Source organism: Nerophis lumbriciformis, linkage group LG38 (genome assembly GCF_033978685.3).
Source record: "Nerophis lumbriciformis linkage group LG38, RoL_Nlum_v2.1, whole genome shotgun sequence".
In the NCBI taxonomy this organism is placed as follows: Eukaryota; Metazoa; Chordata; class Actinopteri; order Syngnathiformes; family Syngnathidae; genus Nerophis; species Nerophis lumbriciformis.
The window spans coordinates 16,104,358-16,120,687 of record NC_084585.2 but is presented as its reverse complement, the minus strand read 5'-3'; the positions used below and the strand labels follow the sequence as shown (position 1 = coordinate 16,120,687).

Genomic DNA, 16,330 nt, shown 5'->3' with positions numbered 1-16,330 from the left:
TTCATTTTACTTGATCAATTAGTTTCCAACATTCCACACATAATAAAAGTATGTTTGATTGGTGCTAATATCATATTGGGTCAATATCGGTATCGGCCAATACTCAACACCCCAATATCGTAAGTGAAAAAGTTGTATACCCCTAAATAATATATATTCCTCTAAACTGAATGTTATGTTTTTTTGTTTTTTTTTAGCATTTCTGGCGTAATTAGCAATTAATAAAATTAAATAAGCTGTGTGAAGGATAGAGCAATGTTCCTTTCAATGTTTGTGACCTATTCAACCACTTACTGTTCGCAGGCCAAACGACACGAACACTGCACATTCTCCTCGAGCAACTCCCCACAGTGACATGTTACCCATAAAAAGAAACACTGAGATTCACTTTTACGAATTCTGGAAAAAGCCTTTTACAAGTATATGTAAGTAGTTTTTATACGAAGAACATAAATAGACAAAAAGAAGCCACAGAGAGGCAAAGACTAAACATCTTTGCAGATGTTATTGCCGTGCAATATCTGAAGCGCAAGTGTGACATTACTCCACTTCACGACACTTTGAGATTCATCCACTGACCTACCAAAAAATGTGGTGGCAATTCAAAATAATGAAATAACAAAAGACAGTCGATCATTTGCAATTCACAAATATATCTCAATCACAAGTAGAGATGGGATTTACGGCTCGTTGAATGGAGCCAGATCTTGAGGAGTCGTTCGAAAAATTGGCTCGTTGTTATTGTTCTTTTTATTTAACAGTTTTTTTGTTCTTTTTTTTATTCAAGGAAACAATCACTGGTAGCAGTTATAAGACAAGATGTGGATCAGAATAATTAAAATTTTACACCACTATTACTCTATTGGTGGGAATGATTCAGAAATATTGACTATAACTTTATTTTTGTTGTGTATTCACTATACACATTCAATAAAGTAGTGCCATACCCTTGTTCTTTAACAGTGACGTCACTATGTTGAATCTCTTATCCCTTACCTAAAAAAATGTTGTAGCACAATAGCATTTTAATAAATATAGAAACTACAAACGGCTCCCCTGTGCAAATCTATTCTCATCGTTCACTTTAAGACAGCAGTTCAAAATACCCGATTCGTTCGCGAATGTCACATCTCCAATGACAAGGGGGTCTGTCTATTCATTCCGTATCCCAGTCATCAACTTGGCTTCGCCCTAGAACTTATCAAGCATCAACTAGAATTTGCATGTGATTGCTGAGAAATAACCTTTCCCTGACCCATTTTCAAAGAAAGGTGCTAACATCACAGCATATCGTGGCAAATCCCATGTATTATGCAAACTTGTTTTGGACCTTTCTGACCGTGTTAATCCAAACAAAGCACAATTATCTTTGGAAAATGCAATATTTTGATCCGATTAGAATGTGCAGGTGTACCTAATATTGTGGCAGGTGGATGGACATTTACCTCCAAAGAGGGGACAAATTTTCTTCCAGCAGGTGATGGAGCCCTGTTTGGTGTATTGGCCCAGAGACGTCTCCAGCAGGAACAAAGGGATGCCGCAGGTGAAGAGGAAGAGTACATAAGGGATAAAGAACACACCTGGAACAAAATAAAAGTTGTATAAGATAAAAACAAACATTAGATTCATTAAAAATACTAAATATTTTTTGTTTCTTTAAGAATAAACAATACAAATTATTATTATTATTGTATGGATTCATTATTTAATGATTATGTAATTAAAATAATAATAATTATATTTAAAAAAATCATATGAATTTGGGATGGGTGATATTGCCTAAAATCTATATTGCACCCTCCTGCGATAACTATATAGATCAAGATATATTATTTGGTATGTAAATGATAATAGAACCATTTCAAAAGGTTAAAAATGCTGATAATGGTACTTAACATTTCGAAAATCACTGAATTATTTTTTTGAAAATCACTGAATTATTAAATAATAATAAATAATCAAACAAATACACAGGATAGTGGTGTAAAAACATTTCAACTATTTCCAAAATGCGGCTGCTCGACTTCTGACAAGGACAAGAACATTTGATCATGTTACGCCTATACTGGCTTCCTGTGCACTTAGGATGTGATTTTAAAATGTTATTACTTTAAGTAAAATATACTAAACGGTGTTGCTCCATCCTATCTTGCTGATTGTATTGTACAATATGTCCCGGCCAGAAATCTGCGTCCTAAGAACTCCGGCTTATTAGTGATTCCCAGATTTATAAATAAACTTTGATTGATTGATTGCTTTAGTGTCTAAATTATTACAATTCACTCTGATTTAAATCCTTTGGTTTTTTACTCTAAAGCCCTCCAGTGTCCAGGGATTTATTTCCTTAGTTTGTAAACAATAACAAAAACGACAAAAAAGGATTTTATGACTGTAAAAAATATTGATCTAATCACTGTAGTAGTACTTGGAATCGTCGATATTTGTATCGATCCGAGGACTCGTCTGTTTACTTTCAGGAGGTCTCGCTTAGCATGACTTAATGTATCCTTCGACAGTGTGTACTGTAGCATGTTTAGCTATTTCTCATCCTCCAGTAATAATGATACTTATTTGCCGCCAAAGAGGAGAGGATTGCTGACTTGAAGGCCGCTTTGCACTGTGGATAGACGTTAGCGAGCAAGGACGCAACAGTGCGTTAAGGATGCTGTCGTTCTCTTGCCGTCAAATTTGCGGGACACGGCTAGAATGTGTCAGCCATCAACATGCATTATCACGATATGAAAGCTCTATCGTCTGCCAATATTATATAATTTACACTGTGCAACTTTTCATATGAATTAATTATTTTAAACATTCTTATATTTTTTTGGGGGGGGTTGGAGGGTTCTGATGATCTTGTTGTTTCTTTAACTCACCGCCTCCATTTTTGTAGCACAGGTAGGGAAATCTCCACACGTTTCCAAGGCCAATGATTTGTCCCGCAACTGCCAAGAGGAACTCGATTTTGCTGGACCACTGTCCTCTGGCCAACAGCACTGGTCCGGACGCGGCTGTGCCTTTGCTCGACTTGAACTTGACCTCTGGGTCAAGAGGCTTATCCATTGCACTGGAAACACACGTCCAAGGGTTAGGATTTAGCAGCTCAGCATTAAAGGACTGGCAGTACACACAATATACAAATACACACAGTACCCAAGTACGAGGACAGTGAGTTGGTATGAGTTTGCCTTTATACACCACCAGCTGGGGCCCTAATCCTGATTTGCCATTTTATTAGCTCCACAAAATGGCACTAGCTACATCTGAAGTATCCTGAGTGGTCAGCATCTAGCAGCATTTATGTAGCTCTGCATGCACTTTAAAATGCTGGTAGACACTGCTCAGCTGTTAGTGTGAAAGTAATGTGTGTTACACTTTCTGTTTATAATCTCAGCAGCGCTATTAATGCTGAGTTGTGTAGAATTTACTGTCTGGCCGGAAATAAGGTTAGCACTTGATTCAACTAAGCACAGACTGTAGGCAAAATTATTCTATTGGATAGTAATTTGTATTATTATGGCATAAGGATGTAACAATATAAACATTTTATATCACATTATTGTTACCAAAATGATCATGGTTATCGTTATTATCACAGCTTATTACATTGTAGAATGTGCTCAAAATACTTATACACGCACAGTGAAATATTTTAACAAAGTTTAAAAAAAAAAAAAAAAGATAAAATAAAATAAAAAGACATACATTATACAGGGTTTCCCTTAGATTGCCAAGATACCTGTTTAGGTGAGGGCGTGGTTAGGGGGCGTGGTCACCATGACATCATCACATAATTTGCTATGATGCTGTGATTTTCTTTAAAAACGCTCCACAAATGTTCACATACATTTCAAAACCAATCTGTTATTATTAATCAGTATTAACATATATCTTTTTTGTTTTGCCATATTTTCAATTGTTGCTGCTTATTGTACAATGTATTTAGTTGAGAATTTTTCAAGTGTATAGAGACTTTAAATTACTTTTTTTTTTTTTTTGTTAAAAATGACTAGCAACCAATCTAGCATCTTTTTCTGGTGCTATTATATGATGTACTCGTGTTTAGAGACTCTGCTTCTGTCCCTTAATGAAAAGCGAGCTGGAGAGAGTATGACATCACACTTGATTGGCGCTCCTGCTCCAATTGGATTTTTGCTCCTAAAAAGCCGCCACTGTCCTCTTAATATTTGCACATTTAATACGGTAAGGACTTGCGGGTGATAATGTTTTATGATCTTGTGGTTTTGATTTGATCAAACACACAGTCTGTGTCTATAAGTGGATTGGCAGAGAATGAGGATGTGTTGTTGTGTGTCCCGGGAAGCACGAAGATGAAAGTGTTCGCACGGGAGGTAAGACCTGTTGAAATAGGGCCAGTTGTTATCACACGATTAGCAATAAAAGTTAAAAAATAGTGTCTGACATTGTATGACTTAAGGAGGTTACAATACATTATATTGCTTTGATTGATTGATTGAATTATTTATTTCAAACCTGCACAGTACAATAACACACTTTTTTTTTTTTTACACTTTGGCAGGGACATTTATGCAAGGCTTGAAAAGGGGTTGGATGAAGCAGATGCTTATAATATCCCAACCCCTCTCACTCATTCCACATTTAACATAAACAATATAATACAAGAACAATACTATACAAACAAAAACAAGAAAAGCTCCTGTACACTAACAATACAATAGTACCACTGTTACTATGAGACAAGACAAGACGAGACAAAACACACACACAAACACACACACACACACACACACACACAGGCCCAAACACTCTCTGACCATACACCTCTCTCTCATCGCACTGTGCTGAGGGCATCACTCTCTTTCCTCCTCGTACTTCTTCAGTGCTTCTTTTTTAAACAGTCTTTTAAATGTAATCATGTTAGAACAGGTTTTTAACTCGTCCCCTAAGTTGTTCCACAGAGTGACTCCACGCACTGAAATGCACATTGATTTTAAAGTTGTTCTAAATTTAGGAAAATATAATTTGTTGTTTCCTCTTAGACTGTAACTATGGTGAGCATCTCTATCCTGGAATAGGTTTTGTATATTGGATGGTAGAGAGTTTTGGGATGCCCTAAACATAATTTGGGCAGTTTTAAAATTGATCACATCGTGCAGTTTAAGTTGTTTTAACTCAATGAATAGTGGATTTGAATGATGTCTGTAGTGAACATTGGACACAATCCTAATGGCCTTTTTCTGCAGAGTGACTAAAGGCTGTAGATGAGATTTATAACAATTTCCCCAGACTTCAACACAATAGTTTAAATATGACATAATAAATGAATGATACAATAACAGCAGAGCATTGGTGTTCAATAAATGACACGATCTCCTCATCATTCCAACACATTTAGCAACTTTTGTCCTCAGGTAATTTATATGAGGCTTCCATGATATATTTTCATCTATTACCATCTATTTTTAGTTTAATTTGTTTTCATGTAAAAAAAAAACCAACCTTATTAATAAGGTGTGGCAGTCATTAATTTACTGTGGCAGTGCGCCACATTCAGTTACTTTAAGGCATGGGTGTCAAACTCTGGCCTGCGGGCCAAATTTGGCCCGCCGTGTAAATTCACTTGGCCCGTGAGGTGATATCAAATTAACACTAGAGCTGGCCCGCCGATCATATACAGCGGCGGTGCCGCGGTACACCGCTAATTCTCATCCTTGACAAACCTCCCGGGAGACTCCCACATTTCAGTGACCCTCACGAGAATTGTAACGTCCCCTTTTCTTCCAGTCCAACAAGAGCTGGCCCAGATACATAATATGTGCGGCTTTGACGCGCATACAGAAGTGAATGCAACGCATACTTGAGCTTCAGCGATACAGGTTACACTGACGGTAGCCGTATAAAACAACTTTAAAACTTAGTGATTCCCAGAGCCCAAAAAAAGTCTGCGGGCTATAGAGCGTTTTCTATTCGGGCTCCAGTACTATGGAATGCCCTCCCGGTAACAATTAGAGATGCTACCTCAGTAGAAGCATTTAAGTCCCATCTTAAAACTCATTTGTATACTCTAGCCTTTAAATAGCCCCCCTGTTGGACCAGTTGATCTGCCGTTTCTTTTCTTTTCTCCTCTGCTCCCCTTTTCCTTGAGGGGGGGGGGGCACAGGTCTGGTGGCCATGGATGAAGTGCTGGCTGTCCAGAGTCGGGACCCGGGGTGGACCGCTCGCCTGTGCATCGGCTGGGAACATCTCTACGCTGCTGACCCGTCTCCGCTCGGGATGGTGTCCTGCTGGCCCCACTATGGACTGGACTCTTACTATTATGTTGGATCCACTATGGACTGGACTCTCACAATATTATGTCAGACCCACTCGACATCCATTGCTTTCGGTCTCCCCTAGAGGGGGGGGGTTACCCACATATGCGGTCCTCTCCAAGGTTTCTCATAGTCATTCACATCGACGTCCCACTGGGGTGAGTTTTTCCTTGCCCGTATGTGGGCTTTGTACCGAGGATGTCGTTGTGGCTTGTGCAGCCCTTTGAGACACTTGTGATTTAGGGCTATATAAATAAAGATTGATTGATTGATTGAAAACTGTTACAAATATACGCCACACTTTGAATCCACACCAAACAAGAATGACAAACACATTTTGGGAGAACATCCGCACAGTAACACAACATAAACACAACAGAACAAATACCCAGAACTCTTTGCAGCACTAACTCTTCCGGGACGCTACAAGGTGTGTGTGTGTGTGTGTGTGTGTGTGTGTATGGGGGGGTGGCAGCGGGGTTTGGAGGTAGCGGGGGTGTATATTGTAGCGTCCAGGTGTTGTGCCAGATAATGCACCCCCGGCGTAGAATGCACCCCCTGACGGGAGTGTTATATCAACTAAAGCCCACACTTAAAGTTTCTATGTGCAAGATTGAATCTATTTGAAAAAGTTATTTAATAAGAAGCCAAAAGTGCAAAAACAATAATGTTCGTGTTGGAGGAGTTGTGAATGAATGAAATATGAAATCCGTGCACTGTAGTCCTTCACTCTCACGTTTTTCATCCACAAATCTTTCATCCTCGCTCAAATTAATGGGGTAATCGTCGCTTTCTCGGTCCCAATCGCTATCGCTGCTGGTGTAAACAATGGGGAAATGTGAGGAGACTTTCAACTTGTGACGTCATGCTACTTCCGGTACAGGCAAGGCTTTTTTTTATCAGCGACCAAAAGTTGCGAACTTTATCGTCGATGTTCTCGACTAAATCCTTTCAGCAAAAATATGGCAATATCGCGAAATGATCAAGTATGACACATAGAATGGATCTGCTATCCCCGTTTGAATAAAAAAAATTCAATTCAGTAGGCCTTTAAATTGTATTTGATATGCCATTGATATTTTTTAATTATTATTATTATTTGAAACTCGATTTTGCATGTCATTATAAAGTTATATAAGCCTTGCTTGTTCAATATTCAATTCAAAACTTGTTTGGGTCCCTATTAAAAGATTAATTTGTTCAACCTTGTCCCGCGGCTTTGTTCAGTTTTAAATTTTGGCCCACTCTGTATTTGAGTTTGACACCCCTGCCTTAAGGGGAAACATGCTTTGTTAGCAGAAGAAAATATGAATAATGTCCTGACTTTTTAAGAGCCGTATCATTTTTATTTGAGTGGTTAAATATGGGAGTCTTCTTCCAGTCCCTTCTCTAAGTTTGGATAGATTGATTTTAGGTACAGTATTTGCACAAGCTTTGCTTGAACACACAATCACTATATGGTTATGAGCCTGAAAATGTGAGTCATAATGTTCATTGAAACAAAGTGTAGGGTTGTTAAATGCTTTAAGAATCAAATCAGCCCATGAAAAAAATCCCATGAGATTTTTTGGAAGAATAATTGTTAGTTTTGTGAGCTGCTATGGTCCAAATGTAAACTGCTTCATATGAAACGAACCTCTGAACTACCTTTACCTTTAGTGACAACTTTTAGAACTACATAATATGTTAAATTACAGTTCAATTATAAATGCTTTACAATACAAAATAAGGGATTTTATCGCCTGCCAGATAATGATGGCTTCCATGTATTCCTTTTTTTATTTTCTGTGTTGGGGCTCTTTTAATATCCATCCATCCATCCATTTTCTACCGCTTATTCCCTTTGGGGTCGCGGGGGGCGCTCGAGCCTATCTCAGCTACAATCGGGCGGAAGGCGGTGTACACCCTGGACAAGTCGCCACCTCATCGCAGGGCCAACACAGATAGACAGACAACATTCACACTCACATCCACACACTAGGGCCAATTTAGTGTTGCCAATCAACTTATCCCCAGGTGCATGTCTTTGGAGGTGGGAGGAAGCCGGAGTACCCGTAGGGAACCCACGCAGTCACGGGGAGAACATGCAAACTCCACACAGAAAGATCCCAAGCCCGGGATTGAACCCAAGACTACTCAGGACCTTCGTATTGTGAGGCAGATGCACTAATTATGTCTTTTGCAAAATAAAAAAAAAGTATGTCACAAAGACATACCTTTCATTATTAGTTTGGTAGTACAATACATTCCCACATTTTGAGCTCCTAGTACGATACTTTGAAATGTATGTCGATATTACTTATCTGGCAACCGAGAAAACACATTGTTTGCGGAAGTAAAGAAAAACAACAATGGCGACGACACAAGCGGGGCTAGCTTGGACTCAAAAAGAATGACGAACTGTAAAAACAAAGGTAATGTTAAGCAAAGACATAAAGAAGAAATTACCTTTCTAACACGACTCAACTTCATTGTCACTTTCCGCGTCACCCATCACGATGAAGAGTAACCGCATGTAAACACAAAAAGTCTGTACGACAAGACGTCACTCCTATTTGTTTGTGTCAGTATTTGTATGTGTTAATAATCATTTATACGAGGAAGACACGTTATTTATCGGAGGTGGTAATGTGATTGTGGCAAGCAGAGGTTTGGTGGCTGTGATAAAAAAAAAAAAACACATTCCATAGATTCTATCGCGAGAAGTGCGCCGACATTCCTGTTTCCTGCCGAGCAACAAGTAAAATGCAACACTTGTTACATTGCTGGAATGTTTTTCATGTTCAGGCCAAAAGATCTCCTCAATTAATAAAACCCCACTGATATACAATCAAAAGATCTCCTCAATTAATAAAACCCCACTGATATACAATGTAGTAAAGTTACTAGATACTCCAACTGTGTGCAAAAGTGATCTTACACCTTCATGAATTAAAGTGCATTAATAAAAAAAAATCATCATATTCCTGCAGAATGTACTATCATCAATTCCTTATTGTTCCCAGATGTATTTATGTTGTTGATATACTGTATACACAGATAGGATATACTGGGGGGGGGGTGATTTTTTTTATTTATTTATTTTTTTAAATAAAGAAATACAATCATGTGTGCTTACGGACTGTATCCCTGCAGACTGTACTGATATACATTGATATATAGTGTATATATTATGTTTTTATGTTGATTTAATAAAAAAAATTAAAACAAAAAACAAAAAAAATGTTTCTTTTTTTTTTCTTGTGCGGCCTGGTACCAATCGGTCCGCACCGTGGTTGGGGACCACTACTATACATCAGTGTTTTTCAACCACTGTTGTGCCGTGAGATACAGTCTGGTGTGTCGTGGGAGATTTCGTAGTTTCACCTATTTGGGTTAAAAATAGAGATGTCCGATAATGGCTTTTTTGCCTATATCCGATATTGTCCAACTCTTAATTACCGATTCCGATATCAACCGATACCGATATATACAGTCGCAGAATTAACACATTATTATGCCTAATTTTGCTGTGATGCCCCGCTGGATGCATTAAACAATGTAACAAGGTTTTCCAAAATACATCAACTCAAATTATGGAAAAAAAATGCCAACATGGCACAGCCACATATATTATTGAAGTCACAAAGTGCATTATTTTTTTTAACATGCCTCAAAACAGCAGCTTGGAATTTGGGACATGCTCTCCCTGAGAGAGCATGAGGAGGTTGAGGTGGGTGGGGCTGGGGTTGAGGTTGGGGTGGGAGGGGTAGCGGGGGGTGTATATTGTAGCGTCCCGGAAGAGTTAGTGCTGCAAAGGTTTCTGGGTATTTGTCCTGTTGTGTTTATGTTGTGTTACGGTGCGGATGTTCTCCCGAAATGTGTTTGTCATTCTTGTTTGGTGTGGGTTCACAGTGTGGCGCATATTTTTAACAGTGTTAAAGTTGTTTATACGGCCACCCTCAGTGTGACCTGTATGGCTGTTGACCAAGTATGAAAGTATGCGTTGCATTCACTTGTGTGAAAAGCCGTAGATATGATGTGATTGGTCTTGCCCGTAAAGGCAATGCCTTTAAGGCACGCCCCCAGTATTGTTGTCTGGGTGGAAATCGGGAGAAATTCGGGAGAATGGTTGCCCCGGGAGATTTTCGGGAGGGGCACTGAAATTCGGGAGTCTCCCGGGAAGGTTGGCAAGTATGACTGGGAGACGCACCTGCTCTGTACTTCTCCGTACGTCCGTGTATCACTCCGTACAGCTGCGTTTTAAAAAGTCCTAAATTTTACTTTTTGAAACCGATACCGATAATTTCCGATATTACATTTTAAAGCATTTATCGGCCGATAATATCGGCAGTCCGATATTATCGGACATCTCCAGTTAAAAATATTTTTTGCAAACCAGTAATTGTAATCCGCAAATAATGTGTCGTTGTTGAGTGTCGGTGCTGTCTAGAGTTCGGCAGGGTAACCATGTAATTCTCTTCCATATCAGTAGGTGGCAGCTGGTAGCTAATTGCTTTGTAGATGTCGGCAACACGCCGTGTGAGACGACGATGGTTTGTCGTGACCACAATAAGCAGACGACAGCGGGAGGCAGTGTGCAGGTAAAAAGGTGCTTAAACCAAAAATAAATAAAAGGTGAGTGCCCCTAAAAAAAGGCATTAAAGCTTAGGGATGGCGATGCGGAACGAAACTAAAACTGAACTGGTTGCAAAGTAAACAAAAACAGAATGCTGGACGACAGCAAAGACTTACAGCGTGTGGAGCAGACGGCGTCCACAAAGTACATCCGAACATGACATGACAACCAACAATGTCCCCGCATAGAAGGATAGCAACAACTTAAATAGCCTGGATTGCAAAAACAAAGCAGGTGCGGGGAATAGCGCTCAAGAAGACATGAAACTGCTGCAAGAAAATACCAACAAAACAGGAAAAGCCACCAAAAGAGGAGTGCAAGACAAGAACTAAAACACTACACACAGGAAGACACCAAAAAACTCAAAATAAGTCACGGTGTGATGTGACAGGTCGTGACAGTACTTTGAGACAAGAGCTATCGTGATGCATGCTTGGTTATTGTTTGAATTCATATTCAACACTTGCGAGAACAACTTTTTATTGTCAATATCAACTGCTGAGTTTAATTTTTTTATGTTTTCTGCTGGTTGTGTGCCTCCCCATTTTTTCAATGAAAAAATGTGCCTTGGCCCAAAAAAGGTTGTAAAATACTGCTATACATTATCGACACATACTGAAATATTTGAAGAATGTTTTTCTAAATAATTTTGATGGTTACAGCTAAGGCTGCAGCTAACGATTATTTTTCTATCGATTAATCTATAGATTATTTTTTTCGATTAATCGGTTAATCTATAGATTTTTTTTTCGATTAATCTATAGATTATTTTTCCTTTTACCGATTATTTTTTTTATTTAAAATGAAGATGAAAAAATAAATGTAGGCCAGTTTTTTCAAAAGGCATGGCTTTTATTTACAAAAAACAAAGTATGGCCACTCAGTCAACATTGACAACAACATGACAAAATATTCTGTAACAATGTAAACATTTAACAAAATTAAAAGTAGCTTATTTGCTTTTAATGTGCAAATATAAAAGTAAACATCAAGTGCAAATCTTAATATTCTGCAATAGTATAAGCATTTCAAAAGTAAAAGTATTGCTTATTTTGCTTTAAAATGTGCAAAAATAAAGATAAACATCCAATTCAAAAAAGTGCAAAATGGAAATATTCTGTAACAACAGTGTAAACATTTCAACAAAAGTAAAAGTATTGCTTATTTGCTAAAATGTGCAAAAATAAAGATAAACATCCAATACAAAAAAGTGCAAAACGAAATATTCTGTAACAACAGTGTAAACATTTCAACAAAAGTAAAACTTTTGCTTATTTTGCTTAATAACACAACAATGATAGCATGATTAAAGTGAAAGTTAATTGTTCGTTTGTACATAGTATACGTAATTGTTAATGTTGTAAAAGGTATTTGCACAACTAATTAACGTTAGCGTTAAAGAGGAGCGCGTCTTTGTAAACACTGAACAGGCACGCCAAACGCTCCTCTCAGAGCGAAACGGTGCTTTAGTTTATGAATTTACAACGCAGATACAAATGACACATTCATGTTTTTGTGTAATGATGACAACGTATACTCACGCGGACGATTGACTAGTTGATGGTGATGGCAAGAACGCTGCCGTTGTGCTGCTATGATAGGCCATTTCCGCTCGACACAGTGTGCATACAACAACATTATTAGCAGAGGTGGGTAGAGTAGCCAGAAATTGTACTCAAGTAAGAGTACTGTTACTTTAGAGATTTATTACTCAAGTAAAAGTAAGGAGTAGTCACCCAAATATTTACTTGAGTAAAAGTAAAAAGTATGTTGTGAAAAAACTACTCAAGTACTGAGTAACATACACACACATATCATATATATATATATATATATATATATATATATATATATATATATATATATATATATATATATATATACATATATATTAGGGCTGCAGCTAACGATTATTTTTCTATCGATTAATCTATAGATTATTTTTTCGATTAATCGGTTAATCTATAGATTATTTTTTCGATTAATCTATAGATTATTTTTCCTTTTACCGATTATTTTTTTAATTTAAAATGAAGAGGAAAAAATAAATGTAGGCCAGTTTTTTCAAAAGGCATGGCTTTTATTTACAAAAAAAAAAGTATGGCCACTCAGTCAACATTGACAACAACATGACAAAATATTCTGTAACAATGTAAACATTTAAAACTTTTAACATTTAACAAAATTAAAAGTAGCTTATTTGCTTTTTAATGTGCAAATATAAAAGTAAACATCCAGTGCAAATCTTAATATTCTGCAATAGTATAAGCATTTCAAAAGTAAAAGTATTGCTTATTTTGCTTTAAAATGTGCAAAAATAAAGATAAACATCCAATACAAAAAAAGTGTACAGTGTAAACATTTCAACAAAAGTAAAAGTATTGCTTATTTTGCTTAATAACACAACAATGATAGTATGATTAAAGTGAAAGTTAATTGTTGGTTTGTACATTGTATATGTAACTGTTAATGTTGTAAAAGGTATTTACACAACTAATTAACGTTAGCGTTTGTGACACGTCTTGTGCCGTGGGGTTCTTTCAGGACCGACAGACTGAACGCCAGACGGCTTTGTCAGGTTTACAATCTTTTAATTTTACACAAAGTCTTTTCTCTTCCAACTCTTTTCTCTTTCTTTCCTCGCTTTTCGGCTCCTCTTCCTCGCTCGCTCGTCGTCCCCTGTCTCTGTCTCTCCTCCTCTCTCGCTCCACGTCAGCTTCACTCTGGCTCCTTCCAGTCTCTCTTCCCTCTCTCTCTGCTGCTCCCCTTTTCTTCAGCGAGAGGAGATTGGATGATCGTGCCCAGGTGCGCGGATCGCGCACCTGGGCACGATTGCGGCGTCGCTCTTGGCGCGCCCCACCTCGCCGCTCGCTCGCCGGCCCCGCCTCTCCACAGCGTTAAAGAGGAGCGAGTCTTTGTAAACACTGAACAGGCACGCCAACCGCGCCTCTCAGAGCGAAACGGTGCTTTAGTTTATGAATTCACAACGCAGATACAAATGACACATCCATGTTTTTGTGTAATGATGACAACGTATACGCACGCGGACGATTGACTAGTTGATGGTGATGGCAAGAACGCTGTCGGTTTTCTTTTCAAATGTTCCTTCATAGCCGTTGTGCTGCTATGATAGGCCATTTCCGCTCGACACAGTGTGCATACAACATTATTAGGCCGTTTATTGAAATACTCCCACACTTTTGACGACTTTTGGCGTGCTTTTTCCCCTCGCTCGCATCGTCTGCTTTGCGCTCCGCCATGACAGTAGTGTGACGTAAATATACGACGCGCCGACGCACAAAAACGGCGTCGACGTATTTACGTAACCGATGACGTCGACTACGTCGACGCGTCGTTTCAGCCTTAATATATATATATATATATGTGTATATATACACACACACACACACACACACACATACATATATATATATATATATATATATATATATATATATACATACATTGATATATACAGTATATAATTTATATTTATTTATTTTGCCGTTTTTGTTTACATGTTAAAGGTGTTTTAATAATTATACATGCATGTTTAACATATAGATTCCTTTCTTTCATGAAGACAAGAATATAAGTTGGTGTATTACCTGATTCTGATGACTTGCATTGATTGTAATCAGGAAGCAGTGCTGGTAACGTCCACGTTTTCAAATGGAGGAGAAAAAAAGTTCCTCCTTTCTGTCTAATACCACATGAAAGTGGTTGTTATTTGGCATCTTATTTGTCCACCTTCCATATTCGTTTTTATACCCTTTACAAGAAATACATTGGCGGCAAACTCCGTAGCTTGCTAGCTTGTTTGCGCTGGCTTTCGGAGACTCTTATTTTGAAAGCGCAGGCGCGATGGAGCGGGACTTTTATTGTGAAGACAGGAACTGTGCAGTCAGTCTTTACGGTTGAAATAAAAAAAGGGTCTTTTTTCCTTCACACTTTTGATTGATTGATTGGAACTTTTATTAGTAGATTGCACAGTACAGTGCATATTCCGTACAATTGACCACTAAATGGTAACACCCGAAGTTAGCTCGGAGCCAGTCAGGTCATGTGACCCCTGGCTCTGTTTGATTGGTCCAACGTCACCAGTGACTGCATCTGATTGGTGGAACGAAGTGAAACGTCACCAGTAAGGCAGGCAATTTGAAGGTCTGTCTGACAGACCAAAACAAACAAAGCGTGCATTAACAGATCGATAAAAATTAGTAGCGAGTAGCGAGCTGAATGTAGATAAAAGTAGCGGAGTAAAAGTAGCGTTTCTTCTTAGGCCGTTTATTGAAATACTCCCACACTTTTGACGACTTTTGGCGTGCTTTTTTCCCCTCGCTCGCACCGCTCGCATCGTCTGCTTTGCGCTCCGCCATGACGGGAGTGTGACGTAAATATGCGACGCGTCGACGAACAAAAACGCCCTCGACGTATTTACGTAACCGATGACGTCGACTACGTCGACGCGTCGTTTCAGCCCTAGTTACAGCTTTCATCTAATAAAAACCCTAATTCATTGTCTCATAAAATAAAACAAATTTCAAAAATGTTACTATTATAAAGTACTGCTGTAAGTCTTTATCAAGAAATTAACTACAAAACTTCCTAAGCCAAGCTTAGAGCTTCCCTAAGCTAAGGGAAAAGAGGTAGAAAATGGATTGATGGATGGATACTTTTTTCCCTTCTTGTAAATATTCACAAATAAGAGATGCAGTACTTCAAAGAAATAATAATTAAGCTAAAATACTAAATATTTAAAAACTTGCAAAAAGTACTCATTTCCACACACTAGGGGTGTAACGGTACACAAAATTTTCGGTTCGTTACGTACCTCGGTTTAGAGGTCACGGTTCAGTTCATTTTTGGTACAGTAAGAAAACAAGAAAATATAAATTTTTTAGTTATTTATTTACCAAATTTGTAAACAATGGCTTTATCCTTTTAACATTGGGAACACTATAATAATCCTGCCCACGTTAATCCACATTAAACTGCCTCAAATTTTTGCTCAGATTAAATTAAATGACAAAACTTTTCTTCTACATATAAAAAGTGCAACATTAAACAGTTTCAAGTCAACTCATCATGCTTAATTTATTACAGCATTTAGGAAGCCTGTAGTTGATTTTTATTATGTAAATGTTATATTTTTATCAACATGTGATAGCAGGGACCCTGCCATTCAAATCTAAGCTGCTCCATTACTAATGATTAATGTAACTATAGCTGAAAAAATAGTACAATAGCAATAGGAGATACTATTCATCCCTGAACACCATGGAGTTCATGTGGGCTTTATAATGCAGTTACATTATTATATCAACTATCAGAGACAGAACCTCTTCATTTAACATAATGTCCTTTTTTGCTGCTTCAACACAGCTCAATCAACACAGAAAAAGGTAAAGTGAAATAA

The 16,330-nt window shown here is 38.0% G+C and overlaps 1 protein-coding gene across 5 annotated transcripts in view; it reads right to left on the bottom strand.

The window, feature by feature from the left end:
- slc6a22.1 (solute carrier family 6 member 22, tandem duplicate 1) overlaps positions 1-16,330 on the bottom strand; it is an 89,859-nt gene that overhangs the window by 27,906 nt on the left and 45,623 nt on the right. For 3 of the 5 annotated variants that reach the window (XM_061932414.1, XM_061932416.1, XM_061932415.1), the window contains 2 exons: positions 2,877-3,067; positions 1,446-1,580 (listed from right to left, as the gene is read on the bottom strand). In XM_061932414.1, coding sequence (XP_061788398.1) covers positions 1,446-1,580; positions 2,877-3,067 — 326 coding nt within the window. Of the gene's footprint in view, positions 1-1,445; positions 1,581-2,876; positions 3,068-8,509; positions 8,673-8,741; positions 8,941-16,330 lie in introns of those variants that run through there. The other 2 variants (XM_061932417.1, XM_061932418.1) reach the window with 2 other exon arrangements.